This window comes from Ovis aries, chromosome 4 (genome assembly GCF_016772045.2).
Source record: "Ovis aries strain OAR_USU_Benz2616 breed Rambouillet chromosome 4, ARS-UI_Ramb_v3.0, whole genome shotgun sequence".
Taxonomy (NCBI): Eukaryota; Metazoa; Chordata; class Mammalia; order Artiodactyla; family Bovidae; genus Ovis; species Ovis aries.
Genome location: NC_056057.1, coordinates 100,542,702 through 100,560,952, shown reverse-complemented (window position 1 = coordinate 100,560,952; position 18,251 = coordinate 100,542,702). Strand labels below are relative to the sequence as shown.

Genomic DNA, 18,251 nt, shown 5'->3' with positions numbered 1-18,251 from the left:
AGTTTGCTCAAACTCATGTCCATCGAGTCAGTGATGCCATCCAACCATCTCATCCTCTGTTGTCCCCTTCTCCTCTTGCCCTCAATCTTTCCCATCATCAGGGTCTTTTCCAGTGAGTCAGCTCTTTGCATCAGGTGACCAAAGGATTGGAGCTTCAGCTTCAGCATCAGCCCTTCCAATGAATATTCAGGATTTATTTCTTTTAGGATTGACTGGTTTGATCTCTTTGCAGTCCAAGGGACTCTCAAGAGTCTTTTCCAGCACCACAATTCAAAAGTATCAATTCTTTGGTACTGAGCCTTCTGGTTTTTACATTTTTAAATTGTTTAAAATTAAAAAAAGAATATGTGACAGAAACTACATGTGGCCCACAAAACCTGAAATGTTTACTATCTGATCAGTTACAGAAAAAGTTTGCCAACCCCTGCTCTAAAGCACAGGGCCCAGGGTAGGGGTTCCTCTTGCCCAGATCCAGAACAGTAGCCTCCACTATTTCTTTCCCACATCACTTCCAAGTGTCTGAGAGTGAGCACAAACCCAGAGTCTTAGCTGTGGTATTTTAGCTCCATCTGCTGGTCCAGGGTTTTTCACCAGTGCTGTAAACATGGGAAAGTTTTTGCAAGTTTCAACTTCCTTTCACTGATCAATGGATTGGTTTAATTCACTGAGCTAGCCTATTGGAATTCAAGGTAGATTTTTCCATGTTCCACTGGGTTATGTTTATTTACACACATCCCAAGTCTTGAAACCACCAATGGTTAGCAGTCCAACTCTACATCACAATAGCAGCCACCAATGAAAGTGAGGCAAATACAGGATCAGTAGTCATTTCATTTCTTTCTGGGAGATAAGAAGTGATAGAGAGGACAGGTGAATAGTCATTATAAGAAAATGGTGGTAGGGAAGAGATGGCGAGCTCAGGTTTCAACACATTAGACCAATTTAAACTTCACCTTCTGGTATTATGGTAGTTTAAAAAATTTTATATATGTGTGTATGCTTATTTATAAGTGAAATGAATGACAGCAATGATAAAATGGCTAGGTGGGAGAAATTAGGATTCTTTTGTTACTATAAGTTATTCATGCGACTCAGGAAGTCGTATAGTGTTATTTGAAAGTGGACTTGAGTTCACTGTAAATGTTTATTGCAAACTCTAGGGCAACCACTAAAGGGAAAACAAAGGATACTAGTTATGCTAAGAAAGGAGAGAAAATAGAGTCGTATAAAAATATCAGTTAAAACCACCAAAGGCAGAAAAAGAGTAGAAGACAAAAAAAGAAATGAAGACCAAGGGCAACAAATAGAAAATAGTAATGGATATGGGGGATATTAATCCAACTAGATCAATAATTACTTTGAGCATCATTGCTCTAAAGGCACTGATTGAAAGACCAGAGATTGTCAGAGTGGATAAAAAAATGAGACCCCACCATATGTTGTCCAGATGAAACCTACTTTGATTATTAAAAAATTTTATTGGAATAGAGTTGATTTACAATGTTGTGTTAGTTTCAGATGTACAGCAAAGTGAATCAGTTATACATATACATATATCCACTCCTTATGTATAGACCATTACAGAGTACTGAGCCGTGTTTCCCATGCCATGCAGCAGGTCTTTATTAGTTATCGGTATTATATATAGTAGTGTGTATATGTCATCCTCAGTCTTCTAATTTACCCCTCCCCTGTCAGGGGATCTCTTATCCCCTGATAACCATAAGTTTGTCTGCTACATCTGTGGCTCTATTTCTATTTTGTAAATAAGTTCATTTGCACCCTTTTAAAAAAAGATCTATATATCAGTGATATCATATTATATTTGTCTTTCTCTAGAAACCTACTTTAAATATAAGGATACATGTAGATTAAAAGTAAATAGATGGAGAGGAATATACTATATTAACACTAATCAAAAGAAAGCAGGAATCAGACTTCTTTCTTTTCTGGGAAATCAGACGTCAAAGCAAGGGACAAAAAAGAAAGTATAACACCCAAATAAGTAAAGTAAAAAAAGAGAAATAAACTCAATGAGTCCTATAGCTCAGGGGTTGGCAAACTACAGCCTATGAGCCAAATCTGGCCGGTTGCCTGTCTTCTGCTTGTTTTTGGAATAGCTCGCAAGCTAAAAATGGTTTTATATTTTAAATGGTTGAAAAAAATCAAAAGAAGAATATTTTATGACAAGTCCAAATTGTACAAAATACAAATTTCAGGCCCTGTCCATGGAGTTTTATTAGAACATGGGCAAGCTCATTTGTTCCCATCTTGTCTGGAAAAGTTCTGACTGAGCCTGACAGCCCACGGAACCTCAACAATTCACTCTCTGTCCCCTTTGCCAGCCTCTGAGACAGAAAGTAGGAAACCAGAGAAAAGTAAAGCAGCAAGACGGTCAATACACTACTGGGTAACACCAGTATTACAAGTTATCAGCATTATCACCATGATAACCTTGAAGTCTACTTTCTGAAAAACTTCACATAAGGTGAAAATGTCCAACAGACAGTTGGCAATAGAGGACTGGAGAGAGGAGTGAGGTTAGAGCTCGCCTTCCGTTGTTTCCTTTAGGGTCCAGCTTTGCCCCCCGCCTTGCCTCTAAAGGTACCACCGATCCCTGTGGGCTGGGCTGGGCTAAGGCCCCGCCCCGCCCCCGCCCCGCCGCGGGCCCCGCCCCGCCGCGGGCCCCGCCCCGCCGCGGGCCCCGCCCCGCCGCGGGCCCCGCCCCGCCGCGGGCCCCGCCCCGCCGCGGGCCCCGCCCCGCCGCGGGCCCCGCCCCGCCGCGGGCCCCGCCCCGCCGCGGGCCCCGCCCCGCCGCGGGCCCCGCCCCGCCGCGGGCCCCGCCCCGCCGCGGGCCCTCAGTCAATGAGCCCCACTCTTCCTCTTCAGCTGCAGGGAGCCGTCATGGTTGCCTCCTGTGTCCAGATGCTGGTGGGCTTCTCCGGCCTCATTGGCTTCCTCATGCGCTTCATCGGCCCCTTGACCATTGCTCCCACAATCTCCCTGGTGGCCCTGCCTCTCTTCGATTCCGCGGGTGACGACGCCGGGATCCACTGGGGGATTGCTGCCACGTAAGTACCCTCTGTGGTGCGAGGGCCATTTGAGTTCCCTCTGGAGGAAGATTACCCAGTTAAAAGAGTGAGTCCTGGATATTGGCAAGCTCAGGTGGTTTACAAGTACTTTCACGAACATTTGTTGTTGTTCAGTGGCCAAGTCGTGTCGGACTCTTCATGACCCCATGGACTGCAACATGCCAGGCTTGCCTGTATATCTCACCATCTCCTGGAGTTTGCCCAAGGTCATGTCCACTGAATAGATGATGCCATCCAACCATGTCATCCTCTGTTACCCTCTTCTCCTTCTGCCTTCAATCTTTCCCAGTGTCAGGGTCTTTTCCAATGAGTCAGCTGTTCGCATCATGTGGCCAAAGTACTGGAGCTTCAGCTTCAGCATCAGTCCTTCCAAAGAGTATTCAAGGTTGATTTCCTTTAAGATTGACTGGTTTGATCTTGCTTTCCAAGGGACTCTCAAGAGTCTTCTCCAAAACCACAGTTCTAAAGCATCAATTCTTTAGAAGCACTCTGCCTTCTTTATTGTCCAGCTCTCACACCCATACATGACACTGGAAAGACCATAGCTTTGAGTAGATGGACCTTTGTCATCAAAATGATGTCTTTGCTTTTTAACACACTGTCTAGTTTTGTCATAGCTCTCCTGCCAAGAAGCAATTGTCTTCTAATTTCATGGCTATGGTCACCATCTGAAGTGATTTTAGAGCCCAAGAAGAGGAACTCTGTCACTGCTTCCAAATATCCCCCTTCTATTTGCCATGAAGCGATGGGACCAGATGACATGATCTTAATTTTTTTAATATTGAGTTTTAAGCTGACATTTTCACTCTCCTCTTTCACCCTCATCAAGAGGCTCTCTAGTTACAATACCTTAATAAGCAGTGAAATGGCTATTTAGAATGTATTATTACTATTTATTTGTTATTAGTCCTCACAGACAATGAGTTCATCACAGGCAGTATCTAAACATACTTAGTGCAGGGTTCACAGATGGCTGATGCTACCTGTCCCTTGACTCCTGGGTTTTCACTGAGCAAATATTTGTACACCTCCAGCTCCTGGGAAAGGTACAGAGACATAGCCCAGCTCTCATGCGTTTGGTAGTTTAGCAGAGGGTTAAGACTTGAGTCCAAGTACCTGTGATACCAGGAGACAGTGATGAGGGTCCCAGAGTGTCAAGCTTGTTCAGGGAATGGGGCAGTGACAGCCAGCTTGTGGGGGATGGAGAGGACAGGGGAAGAGTGTCAGGAAGGCTTAGGAGTTGGGTGGGGAAGAGGCCCTTAACATTTAAACAGAGGGCAGGAGGAATTTGGCAACAACAGATGGATGTGTTCATTCACTCTGACCTCAAGGGCCTGCAGGACCTCCTGGAAGAGAAGATGGGCTTTGAACCTGGCCTCATCGGCTCCAGTCTGGATCTATGCAGCTGTCATGCTCATTTCTCAGGTCCCAAGGGATAGTAGTCCTCTGCCCACTCTTCCTCTTCAGCCACCGGCAGCCTCTGAAAGGGGCCCGCCCGCCTGTTCCCAGCTGGCAGGATGCAGAGCAGGGCCTAGATGAGGACCTTCCTAGCACAGCCCCCGCTCCCCAGACCCAGAGGCACACGGTGGCCCAGCTTCCTGGATCCTTGCTCTGGATGAGCCCCAGCTCGCCAGGTTGGGTGTGGTTTGTTTCTGTTTCAGGACCATCTTCCTCATCGTGCTGTTTTCTCAGTACCTGAAAAACATCGCAGTGCCCGTGCCCGTTTATGGACGAGAGAAGAAGTGTCACACCTCTAAGTTCCACCTGTTTCAGGTCTTCCCTGTAAGAAGCACTCCCCACCCGCCGCCATTCCTAGCTGACTCACCTGGAGAGTGAGGGGCAGCCTCTTGCTCACCCAGATGGGCCTCAAGTCAAATGCTCTCTACCTGCAGTGGCCTCTCCTCCTCAGCCTCCCCTAACTGCTCCTCCCCACCCTGCCCTTGGGTGGTGGGAGCATTGGCTTAGTGCCCTACAGCTCCTCCCCCAATGCTTCTCTCCTGCGGGAGCAGAGAGCTTGCCCCAGGTTGCTACAGTGGTGGTCAGTGTGGGACAGCTTCCTCGTGTTTCCCGGGACGTCCTCAGAGCATGGCCCTGGGGGAGATAGCCAGGATCACCACTGTGGGTGCAAAACGAAGGGCCAAGATGCTTAGGTTTTTTCTCATTGGTTCTTTCTCATTGGTTCCTGGATGATTCAGATGGTGCCTCCTTTTTCAGAGCCTTCTCTGTTGAATTTGTTCCAGTCTGTCAAGCAGGCGCAGTTGCCAACCCCATAAAGGTGTTTCCAGGTTTGATTCACCTATGAACTACATTCTGCATTATAAAAAAGATACTTCCATATAATGATCTAATTGATCCTTTTTCACTTGGGAACATTGCTAAAAATACAGATGTCTGGAGTTCTACCACCAGAGATTATAAATCAATACATCTGAGGGTGGGAGGGGGATTCAGGATTGGGAGCTTGTATACACCTGTGGTGGATTCATGGCAATGTATGGCAAAACCAATACAGTATTGTAAAGTAAAAAAAATAATAATAATAAAAAATAAATAAATACATCTGAGGACCCCACTATAAGAAATCCTGCTTCAGGCTCTGCAGAGCAATGGCTGAAATTCCATTGTACAGATGAGCAAACTGAGGCTCAAGGAGTTTGAAGCAAGTCATGTGACCAGCAAACAGTAGAAAGGGAGTCAGCTTGCAGTCCTTCTGACCCAGGCCTTGTCTACTTTCCTAGACATTTCTGCCTCTACCTGGCATAAGGTCTCCCTCTGGTCTATTGCCTGTGTCCCTTCACTGCGTTACTCATCCACTGACACGCAGATTTCTGTTACCGGAAGGGTTCCTAATCCAGCACTTCCTCACTTCGAAGAGCTTTCCTGAATTCTCTCTTTTGCCCAACCCTGCTGGGAGGTGTGGACAGGGGCAGGGAGTGGGACCAGGTGTGAAGGGCACCTCCCCCCGCAGGTACTGCTGGGGCTCTGCATCTCGTGGCTGCTCTGCTTTGTGCTCACAATCACCGAAGCCCTCCCTTCAGCACCCACAGCCTACGGGTATCTGGCCCGCACTGACACCAAAGGCAACGTCCTGAGCCAGGCTCCGTGGTTTCGCTTCCCTTACCCAGGTAATGAGAAGACTGGGCCCTTATTGCCTGGGACACATGCTTCCTAGGTCTGTCCATGGGGCTCAGGGCACCAGAGCAGGTGGTGAATAGAGCCAGGCGGTGGGGGGGCAGAATCTTCTCCAAGGGATCTGACAACAGCCTGTGGTGGGGAAAAGCACAGAGGAACCCCGACCTCTAGCCAGTATCTGGGTCTCCTCCTGGACTTGGTGGGTCCCACACAAGGGAGGCTCAGGACTGAATGAGAACATTTCTGGGTTGGAGGTCAAGGCCATCCCTTAGGCCTCTTCTGGTCTCCTTTCCCTACAGTTCTTGGCTCAGGTTGTGTGAATAAGCACACAGTGGTGATAGGCAGGGGTGGCCTCATGGGCTAGGGAGCTACGGCCTCCCTGAGTATCTTGACTTCGGAATGCTTCAGGGCCTTCCTGGGAAAAGATCGGGTTGCTGGCTCTTTGTGCGCACTGTGACCTCAAGGTCAGGGCATCTGACCTACCCTCAGGGAGGCACGGGTAAGGCAGGGGTTCAAGACAAAGTCTCAGGACAGTTGTGGGGCTGGAAGACATGTTGCCCAGTTTTTAAAGCCTTCTGGGGAATCCTCTCAGAAAGAAATTATTTGGAGTCCAGCAGCCTGTTGCCTTCTGGGTTAATATTCCCTCTGCATTGCATTTTCAGGTCAGTGGGGCCTCCCCACCATCAGCCTGGCTGGGGTCTTTGGGATCATTGCAGGCGTAATCTCCTCAATGGTGGAGTCAATAGGCGATTATTATGCCTGTGCCCGCCTGGTGGGGGCACCACCCCCTCCGAAGCGCGCCATCAACCGAGGCATCGGCATCGAGGGCCTGGGCTGCCTGCTGGCAGGGGCCTGGGGGACAGGGAATGGCACCACCTCCTACAGCGAGAATGTGGGCGCACTGGGCATCACCAAGGTAAGGCTGCAGACAGTGGTCCATGGGCGTGTGTGTGGCAGGGGTGGGTAGTAGGTGTGCAGGCTAAGTGCCTGGATCTGTCATCCATGTCATAGTCTCTTACTGTTGCTGCAACAAATTACCAAAACCTTAATGGCTTTCAATAACCCAAATTTATTATCTTACCAATCTGGAGATCAGAACTCCAACACAGGTCTCACAGGACTACAGTAAAGGTATTAGCGGAGCCACATTCCTGCCTGGAGGCTCCAGGGGAGAATCCATTGCCTTGCTTTTTCCATCATCTAGAGGCTCCGCACATCCTTGGCTATGGCCCCTCTCCCCCATCTTAAAGCCAGCAACATTGCATCTCTCTGACCTTTCTTCCTTTATCACATCTCCCTTTGACTACATCTGGGAAAGACTATCTGCTTATGTGGGTATGTGTAATTAGATTGGGCCCACCTGGGTAATTCAGGATGCTCTCTCCATCTCAAAATCCTTCAGTCCCCTTTGCCATGTGAGTTTTGGGATCAGGATGTGGACATCTCTGAGGAGCCATTATTCTGCGTACTGTTCTCAGCCTTCTTGGTTGCGGTCACCTGTACCTACCTCCATGTCCCAAGGGTACCTCTTACTCAGCATGGCCTCTGTGATGTTCAGTCCACGCCCCTGTCTTACCTCTCCTCCTTGTCTACCTTGTCCTAGTGAATTCACCCAGGGCATCCTTATCGTCTCTGTCGTGTACCCCTCACAGTGGATTCTGTTTTCTCAGTGTGCCTGTGGCCCTCCTGTCCTCTTTTCTCCAAGCAGGACCACAGCTTGATCAATCATCTGAACATGGTAGCATCCCTAACTATCTCTTCCCAGGACCTTGCCCATCTCTCATCTAGCTGCCACGTGGCTGCCCAAGGATCTTTCTAGAACCCAATTAAATTAGTCCCTACTTAAAATCTCTTCTGAAAAAAAAAAAATCTCTTCTGGGCTCCCATTTTCCACAGGAAAGCCCCATAAGTTCAGCACTAATTCTTCAAGACGGTGCTTTCTAAGAAGGCTTAGAAAAGATTATTATTACAATGTTGCTTTCCTGTCTGCTTCAGTGCAGAGGTGCTGGTGTTTCTCAGAACAAGGGAAGTCAGCTTTGGAGAATACAGAGCCTGCTACTCATTTCCCTTCTCTGCATTTTCTGATCACTCCCTCAGACCTATCCACCTCTGTATCTGCATGACCTCGGGCCCACAGTGGGAGCTAAAACGTGTGAGCAACAGCAGAGCCAGCACCCACCCCTGGAGCAATTGACATCATGGACGCTTGGGTATTTTCCCAAAGTTTCCAAACCTTTAGTGCAAGTGAAAGGGATGTTTTTCCACGTGAGGACCACTGACCCACACAGAAACATAACAGGAATGGGCTATATGAGTAAAAGGCAGCAACTATTTTTTCTGCTAAAGGAAGCAAATATCATGCAGAACAGAAAATTATACTCAATAAATGGAACAAAATTTTTTTGATGTATAATTTCTAAATTAAGGCTGTTTAGAGTGTCAGACTTTATTTTTAGGCTCCAAAATCACTGCAGATGGTGATTGCAGCCATGAAATTAAAAGACGCTTACTCCTTGGAAGAAAAGTTATGACCAACCTAAATAGCATATTCAAAAGCAGAGACATTACTTTGCCGACTAAGGTCCCTCTAGTCAAGGCTATGGTTTTTCCTGTGGCCATGTATGGATGTGAGAGTTGGACTGTGAAGAAGGCTGAGCACCGAAGAATTGATGCTTTTGAACTGTGGTGTTGGAGAAGACTCTTGAGAGTCCCTTGGACTGCAAGGAGATCCAACCAGTCCATTCTGAAGGAGATCAACCCTGGGATTTCTTTGGAAGGAATAATACTAAAGCTGAAACTCCAGTACTTTGGCCACCTCATGCAAAGAGTTGACTCATTGGAAAAGACTCTGATGCTGGGAGGGATTGGGGGCAGGAGGAGAAGGGGACGACAGAGGATGAGATGGCTGGATGGCATCACGGACTCGATGGACGTGAGTCTAGGTGAACTCTGGGAGTTGGTGATGGACAGGGAGGCCTGGCGTGCTGCGATTCATGGGGTTGCAAAGAGTCGGACACGACTGAGCGACTGAACTGAACTGAACTGAGAGTAGAAGGATGGAGCAGGGAAGAAAGGTACATGCTGCTGCTGCTGCTAAGTCGCTTCAGTCGTGTCCGACTCTGTGCGACCCCATAGACGGCAGCCCACCAGGCTCCCCACCAGGCTCCCCTGTCCCTGGGATTCTCCAGGCAAAAACACTGGAGTGGGTTGCCATTTCCTTCTCCAATGCATGAAAGTGAAAAGTGAAAGTGAAGTTGCTCAGTCGTGTCCGACTCTTCATGATCCCATGGACTGCAGTCCACCAGGTTCCTCCATCCATGGGATTTGCCAGGCAAGAGTACTGGAGTGGGGTGAAGGTACATGAGCAGGCTGCAAATCCAGTTGTTCAGTTGCTCAGTTGTATCCTACCCATTGCGACCCCACGGACTACAGTTCAGTCCAGTTGTTCAGTCATGTCCAAATCTTTGTGACCCCATGGACTGCAACACGCAAGGCTTCCCTGTCCATCACCAACTCCAGGAGTTTACTCAAACTCATGTCCATCGTGTCTGTGATGTCATCCACCCATCTCATCCTCTGTCATCCCCTTCTCCTCCCGCCTTCAATCTTTCCCAACAATGGAATCTTTTCCAGTGAGTCGGTTCTTCCTATCAGGTGGCCAAAGTATTGCAGTTTCAGTTTCAGCTTCAGTCCTTCCAGAGAAGATTCAGGACTGATTTCTTTTAAGATTGACTGTTTGGATCTCCTGTAGTCCAAGGGACTCTCAAGAGTCTTCTCCAACACCACACTTCAAAAGCATCAATTCTTTGGCAATCAACTTTCTTTATAGTCCAACTCTCACATCCATACATGACTACTGGAAAAACCATAGCTTTGACTAGACAGACCTTTTTGGTGAAGTAATGTATCTGCTTTTTAATATGCTGTCTAGGTTGGTCATAGATTTTCTTCCAAGGAGCAAGCATCTTTTAATTTCATGGATGCAGTCACCATCTGCAGTGATTTTGGAGCCCAAGAAAATAGAATCTGTCACTGTTTCCATTGTTTTCCCATCTATTTGCCATAAAGTGGTGGGACCGGATGCCATGATCTTAGTTTTCTGAATGTTGAGTTTTAAGCCAACTTTTTCACTCTCCTCTTTCACTTTCATCAAGAGGCTTTTTAGTTCTTTCCTTTCTGCTATAAGGGTGGTGTCATCTGCGTATCTGAGGTTATTGATATTTCTCCTGGCAATCTTGATTCCAGCTTCTGCTCCGTACAGGTTGGCATGGTGCATGATGTATTCTGTATATAAGTTAAATAAGCAGAGTGACAATATACAGCCTTGATGTACTCCTTTCCCGATTTGGAACTAGTCCGTTTTTCCATGTCTGGTTCTAACTGCTGCTTTTTGACCTGCATACAGGTTTCTCAGGAGGAAGGTAAGGTGGTCTGTTATTTCTGTCTCCTTAAGAATTTTCCAGTTTGTTGTGATACACACAGACAAAGGCTTTAGCATAGTCAGTGAAGCAGAAGTAAATGTTTTTCTGGATTTTTCTTGCTTTTTCTGTGATCCAGTGGATATTGGCAATTTGATTTCTGGTTCCTCTGTCTTTTCTAAATCCAGCTTGTGTATCTGGAAGTTCACGGTTCATGTACTGTTGTTGAAACCTGGCTTAGAGAATTTTGAGCATTACTTTGCTCGCATGTGAGATGAGTGCAATTGTGCAGTAGTTTGAACATTCTTTGGCATTGCCCTTCTTTGGGATTGGAATGAAAACTGACCTTTTTCAGTCCTGTGGCCACTGCTGAGTTTTCAAAATACTGGCATATTGAGTGCAGTACTTTCACAGCATCATCTTTTAGGATTTGAAACAGCTCAACTGAAATTTCTTCACCTCCACTAGCTTTGTTCGTAGTGATGCTTCCTAAGGCCCACTTGACTTCACACTGCAAGATGTCTGGCTCTAGATGAGTGATCACAGCATTGTGGTTTCGGGGCCATTAAGTTCTTTTTTGTATAGATCTGTGTATTTTCTCCACCTCTTCTTAATATCTTCTGTGTCTGTTAGATCCATACTGTCCTTTATTTTGCCCATCTTTGCATGAAATGTTCCCTAGTATCTCTAATTTTCTTTTTTTCTTTTTTTTTTTTTAGAGAAATCTCTGCTTTTATTGGCCAGCAGGTTACTTGAGGGGGATGAAGTGGGAGGAATGGGTGGCCCCGATACCGGGCCGGCCGTGCTTCACGGGCTTGTAGGTGATGGAGAACTCGCCTAGGTAGTGGCCAATCATCTCAGGCTTGATTTCCACCTGGTTGAAGGTCTTGCCGTTGTAGACGCCAACCATGCTGCCCACCATCTCGGGCAGAACGATCATGTTGGGCGGGTGCGTCTTCACCACCTCGGGCTTCTCCGTGGGCGGCACATCTTTCTTGGCCTTGCGCAGCCGCTTCAGCAACGAGTGCCGCTTCCTCCGCAGGCCGCGGTTGAGCCGCGGTCGCTGGCGCGCGCTGTATAGCTGCATCAGTTGCTCCTAGGACACGTCCGGAAGCTGGTCGAGGTCTACGCCGCGGTAGGTGAACTTGCGGAAAGTCCGTTTCTTCTTTTGTTCTGCTTCCGCCATCTTGCCGGTTCTTGAGAAAGGATCTTTCCTTCTCGCTCTAATTTTCTAGAAGAGATCTCTAGTCTTTCCCATTCTTTGGCTTTCCTGTATTTGTTTGCATTGTTCACGTTCTCTCTCTCCTTGCTATTCTTTGGAACTCTGCATTCAGATGGGTATATCTTTCCTTCTCTCCTTTGCCTTTCCCTGGTTCTTGGTTCTCTCCTAGTTGGCGGGGTGGGAAGTGGGGGACAAGTGGTGGCGGGGGAGGAAGTAGGTTGGTCAGAGACTTCCCCTCTCTTCTCTAGGCTGTCCTGGCTTCCAGCCCAGATGTCAGTCCTGAGACCAAAAGAGGCCCAGGGCTGCATGGTAAATTCTGTGGTGGTAGGATTTGGGAGGACCTGCCATTTATGAGATCATCAGTATATCCAAAGGGTGTTGGTTGAACCTGACAAGTTGATTTATTGTGCTTAGATTCATGCTTAGTTCCCACAGTTCATTGTTAGGGTTGTAAACAAAACAGAAGTTTCCTTTGATGTGGTAAATTCTTTTTTTTTTTTTTTGATAGGCAAGAAGTAGATTTATTAATATAGGATAATTTTAAGAGATGCAGCGGGCACGCGAGGGAGGCCTGCTGATGTGGTAAATTCTTATCAGATGTTTTTTTATGAAGTCAGGTAAATAAATTGTGCTCATGGGCTTCTCAAGGCAAGAATACTGAAGTGGTTTGCCATTCCCTTCTCCAGTGGGCCATGCTTTGTTAGGCCCTAAATAGCAGGGCCACACCCTTCAGCCACTCCATGTGGCCCGAGGACGTGACTGGTGCCCTGGCTGTGCCACTGCTGGTCCTCGCTGAGCGTGTCAACCTTCACCAGCCACCAGGTGGCAGTCAGTGGCCAATGTGCTCTTAAGCTGGAAAGAAAAATTAGCAAAGGTAAAATCTGCTACTTTATCACTGCACTAACAGACTTCAAGTTGTTGACACTGGAGTATCTTAAAATTTTTAAACATTGTGGTAAAAGAATAACAAAATCTACAATCTTAATATTTTTGAAGTGTGCCGTTCAGTACTATTAAGTGTATCCACAATGCTGTGCAACAGATCTCCAGAGCTTTTTATTCCTATCAAACAAACTACCCTGGAGTATCATTTTAATGTTTTTGTTTGTTTCTTTGTTTTGTTTTTTACATTTTGGCTGGGCCACATGGCATGTGGGATCTTCCTTCCATGACCAGGGATGACACTTGCACCCTGGGAAGCCCTGTCAAACATTGCCCATATATGCATGGACTTATTTGTGGGCTCTCAATTCTGTTCCCTTGGTGTATGTGTTTATTTTTATGCTAGCACCATACTGTTTTGATTACTATAGTTTTGTAATATAGTTTGAAATCAGGAATTGAGATGCCTCCAGCTTTATTTTTCTTTTTCAGGATTGCTTTATCTATTTGGCATCTTTTGTGCTTACATAAGCATTTTAGGGGGCTTCCCTGGTGGTTCAGATGGTAAAGAATCCCTCTGCAATGCAGGAGATCTGGGTTTGATCCTTGGGTTGGGAAGGCTACCCACTCATAGTCTTGCCTGGAGAATCCAATGGGCAGAGGGTCCTGGTGGGCTACAGTCCATGGGGTTACAGAGAGTGGACACAACTGAACAACTGACAGTATACTATTATATATAAGCATTTAGGATTTTTTTTTCTATTCCTGTGAAAATGCTGTTGAAAATTTGATAGGGATTGCATTGAATCTGTAGATGGCTTCAGTAATATGGACAGTTAACAATACTAATTCTTCAAGTCATGACGTAATATACCTTTGCATTTATTTGTGTCTTCTTCAATTTCTTTCATCAAAGTCTTATAGTTTCCACCGTCTTATTTAAATTCATCTTTAAATATTTTATTGTTTTTGATGCTATTATGAATGGGTATGTTTTATTTCTTTTTCAGATGTTTTATTATTAGTGTAGAAAAATGTGACATTTCTGTATGTTGATTTTCTATCCTGTAACTTTACTGAATTCACTGTTTCTAACAATTTCTTAGTGGAGTCTTAGGATTTTCTACATATGAGATCATATCATCTGCAAATAAAGATAATTTTACTCCTACCTTTTTTATTTGGATGCCTTTTATTTCTTTTTCTTTTTTTTTGCCTTTTATTTCTTTATGTTACCTGGTTCCTATGGCTGTGGACTTCCGGTAATATGTTGAATAGGAGTGGTGAGAGTTGGCACCCTGGTCTTGTTTCTGATCTAATCTTAGAAGAAAAGTTTCCACCTTTCAGCATTGAGTATGATGTTAGTTGTGGGCTTTTTATATATGCCTTTAGGTACATTCTTTCTATATTTGATTGGTTGAAAGGTTTTTTTTTTAATCAAGAAAGGATGTTCAATTTTGTCCAGTGCTTTTCTGCATCTATTGAGATGATCATATATTTTTATCTTCTATTAATGTGGTGTATCACATTTACTGATTTGCATATGTCAAGACATCCTTGCATCCCAGAGATAAATCCCACTTGATCGTGGTGTATGATCCGTTTAATGTGCTGTTAAATTTGGTTTGCTAATATTTTGTTGATAGTTTTTATATCTATATTCATCAAGGATATTGGTCTGTACAGTTGACCCTAGAACAATATGGGAAATGGGGTGGGATTAGGTGCACCAACCCTCCTCGCAGCCAGAAACCCTTGCATCAGTTACAGTCGGGTCTTGGTACATGTGGTCCCTGCATATCCGTGGTTCCATCATATCTGTGGTTCCACATTCACAGTCAGCCTACCGCGGATTGTTTAGTGCTGCGGCGTTTACTGCTGGAAAATATCTGCATGTAAAGGAAGCTACACAGTTCCAAATCATTGTTCAAGGGTCACCTGTACTTTCTTTGCTTGTAGCGTCTTTATCTGGCTTTGGTATTGCCAGGGTAATGCTGGCCTCCTATAATAAGCTTGTGAAGTAAGTATCATTAATTCCACCTGATAAATTTGAAGGCTGATATTTGCAGAGGTTAGATAACATGCATAAAGCCGCACAGATAGTTAAAGGCAGAGTTGGAACTGGCTCTCAAACCCCATTCTTAACCATTGGGCCACTCCTTCCCAAAAGAGACTTCTTGCCGCTTCTTCACAAAAATCTGCCGAGAGAAGGAGCACTGGAGTCTGGTCTTGAAGATAGGTATGAGAGCAGCAGAGAGGAGAGGAGAGGGCAGAGGCCGGGATCCAAGGTCACACCCTCATCCTTTCCCTAGCCCCATGAGAAGTAGGGGGGGGGGACCTCCTGCAGGTCCCCTGGAGCTGTTGTTTGTGATTCCCCAGGAAGAGTGCAGAGGTCTCCAGGGCATGTGGCCTGGCTGGAGCTCAGCCACCATCTGTATCCCTTCTTCCTGAGTGCTGCAGGTAGGAAGCAGGATAGTGATTGTCGTTGCGGGCTGTGTGCTGCTCCTGATGGGCATATTTGGGAAGATTGGGGCTGCATTTGCCACCATCCCGACACCCGTGATCGGAGGCATGTTCCTGGTGATGTTCGGGGTCATCACTGCTGTGGGGATTTCCAATCTCCAGGTGAGGAAAGGCACCCTTGGAAAAGCAGCAGCATTGCATCTCCTGAGAGGAGCCCATGGGATGGAGATGAATGGAACAGGCTGGGGACAGGGAGGAGAAGGGAATCCTCCAGTCCCAGCAAATGCACTGGCGCCAAATGGAGGGAAGAAGTAACCAGGAACATCCAAACTTCTGAAAAAAACAGTTGCATCCGTTTGGATTGGATTATGCAAACCACTCAGCTCCCAGGGTCAAGGGGGAGTTGGGACTTGACTGAGAGCCTGTGCCCTCTGAATCCAATTTCCCCCTCCACCCTCCAGTGATGGGTGAACAGGGGGTACTTTGGAGGGGTGCTTGGTGTTCAGTATAGGTGCTGATGGTTCCGGGCCCCTCTTTTGCAGTACGTGGACTTGAACTCATCCAGAAACCTCTTCATCTTTGGCTTCTCCATCTTCTGTGGGCTTGCCATTCCCAACTGGGTGAACAAGAATCCAGAGAGGCTCCACACAGGTGATTCTCCATCTCTAGACTGTGACCATTCCAGGAGCAGAGCCGGTGGGGCCCTTGGGTCCCTGGAATTCCTGTCACTTCTTTTAAATTAACTATAGTCACCATGTTGTACATTACATCGCCGTTACTTATTTCCAGTTTTGTTGAGATATAACTGGCATACATCACTGTATGAGTTCCAGGTATACAGCATAAAGTCTTGATGTACATCCATTGTGAAATGATTACCAAAATAAGTCTAGTTAACACCCGTCATCTCATATGGATACAATAAAGAGAAGTGGGGGGGGGGGGAAGAAAAAAAAATTCTCCTTGTAGTGAGAACTCTTAGGGTTTATTCTGTTAAGAACTGTATGGTTAACGTACAACAGCATTAACTCTAGTTCTCATGTTGTACATTACTCTGCTCATACTTATCTCATAACTGGAAGTGTGTACCTTTTGATCACCCTCCTCCAGCGCCTCCTTCTTCTCCCACTTCCCACTTCTGGTAACTGCAAATCTGACCTCTTTTTCTATGAGGTTTTTTTTTTTTTAAGAGTCTACATATAATGAGATCATACATATTTGTTTTTCTCTCTCTGATTTATTTCACAGCACAATGCCCTCAAGGTCTATCCATGTTGTGTAAACAGCGACATTTCATTCTTTTCCTTATGGCTGGATAATATCCATTGTAAACATACACATTTTCTTTAGTAGCTCATCCACCGATGAACACAGGTTGTTTCGATATCTTGGCTGTTGTAAATAATGCTACTGTGAATGTGGTTGTGTATCTGTCTTTTTGAGTTGGTGTTTTCATTTTCCTTGAATAAATACTCAGAAGTGGAATTGCTGGGTCATACGGATGGACAGGGAGGCCTGGCATGCTGCAATTCATGGGGTCACAAAGAGTCGGACACGACTGAGCGACTGAACTGAACTGAATGGTAGTTCTATTTTTAATTTTTTGAGGAACATCCATATGGCTCTATTCCATATGGCTGCACTAATTTACAGTCCCATCAATGATGCATAAGGGTTTCTATTTTTCCACATTCTTGCCAACACTTCTTAGTTCTTTTTGGTAAAAGCCATCCTCATAGGTGTGAGATGAATATCTCACTGTGATTTTGATTTGCATTTCCCTGATATCAGTGATGTTGAACACCTTTCATGTACTCATCGGTCATCTAGACATCTTCTTTGGAAAAGTCTGTCAAGATCCTATGCCCATTTTTTCCCTGTCACTTTTGTCTCCACTCTAGGGATTACTCAGCTGGACCAAGTCATCCAGGTGCTGCTGACCACAGGCATGTTTGTTGGTGGATTTCTGGGATTTCTGTTGGACAACACCATCCCTGGTAGGGCTCATCTTTGCCCTGTAAGTTGGCAGTTTGGGTAGATGGTTAGCATTAGGGCCACCCACGTTGCTTCCCTAGCCCCAGTTCCCATGTGAGGCTGGCTACAGCATACCCTGAGCGGGTCCAGGGTCTGGGTGGGGTGATTTAAAGTCCCTGTCTACAAATATAATCACACTCTGAGGAATGTGAGGAGAGGGGTTAGGGCTTCAACATATGATTTTGGGGGTGGGTGGGTGAGCACAGTTCAGCCATAAAAGGACCCTAAGGTGAGAAATATACCAGAAGCAAGGCACAAAAGGCACAGCCCCAGCTCTCTTATAGCCTGCAGTCTAGCTGGGGAGGGAGAGAACACATGCATATATTCACATTCCAGCAAAAGCCATAGCTGGTGTGCTGAGCTCCAGGTGCTCTGTACTGAGCGTATAGAGAGCAGCAGGACATGCCCGGCCTTCTGGAGCCTCACAGGCTTGTGGGAAAGGGAGACACAACCACAGACCATTACAATACAGGGCACCGAGTGTGGTGATGAGCACCCCAAACCCATCAGTGCTGAGGATGAGTCCGGTGAAGGGTGCAGAGTTGTCCTCACTGGTGGCTTTCCGTGCTCCCTTCTTGGTCCTCCGAAAGTTTCTTGAAAGGACCTCTCTAATAACTCCTGCTTCATGATATTTGGTTTTCCACGTTTCTTCTCGCCACCAAATATAAAATACACCTGCATTCCAGAAACATTGAAACATAGAAAGGTCCACCCTGGAAGATGAGGCAAGAACAGTGGTACATAGAAGGTCGTACCCTAGAGCTCAGAAAACTCCTGGTGATGAGCTGAGTTGTTGTTGTTTAGTCACTCAGTCGTGTCTGACTCTTTGTGACCCCAAGGACTGCAGCATGCCAGGCCTCCCTGTCCATCATCAGCTCCCGAGCTTACTCAGACTCATGTCCACTGAGTCGGTGATGCCATCCAACCATCTCATCCTCTGTCATTCCCTTCTCCTCCTGCCATCAATCTTTCCCAGCATCAGGGTCTTTTCCAGTGAGTCAGCTCTAA

The 18,251-nt window shown here is 46.1% G+C and overlaps 1 protein-coding gene and 1 pseudogene across 7 annotated transcripts in view; one reads left to right on the top strand and one right to left on the bottom strand.

The window, feature by feature from the left end:
• Positions 1–18,251, top strand: part of LOC101107957 (solute carrier family 23 member 1-like) — a 64,780-nt gene that overhangs the window by 41,562 nt on the left and 4,967 nt on the right. For 3 of the 7 annotated variants that reach the window (XM_042248878.1, XM_042248877.1, XM_042248881.2), the window contains 7 exons: positions 2,890–3,071; positions 4,754–4,874; positions 6,061–6,217; positions 6,887–7,140; positions 15,207–15,371; positions 15,752–15,860; positions 17,111–17,206. In XM_042248878.1, coding sequence (XP_042104812.1) covers positions 2,890–3,071; positions 4,754–4,874; positions 6,061–6,217; positions 6,887–7,140; positions 15,207–15,371; positions 15,752–15,860; positions 17,111–17,206 — 1,084 coding nt within the window. Of the gene's footprint in view, positions 1–2,889; positions 3,072–4,753; positions 4,875–6,060; positions 6,218–6,886; positions 7,141–8,321; positions 9,068–15,206; positions 15,372–15,751; positions 15,861–17,110; positions 17,207–18,251 lie in introns of those variants that run through there. The other 4 variants (XM_060414881.1, XM_042248880.1, XM_042248879.1 and 1 more) reach the window with 3 other exon arrangements.
• On the bottom strand, positions 11,334–11,848 carry LOC101122855 (small ribosomal subunit protein uS19-like; annotated as a pseudogene).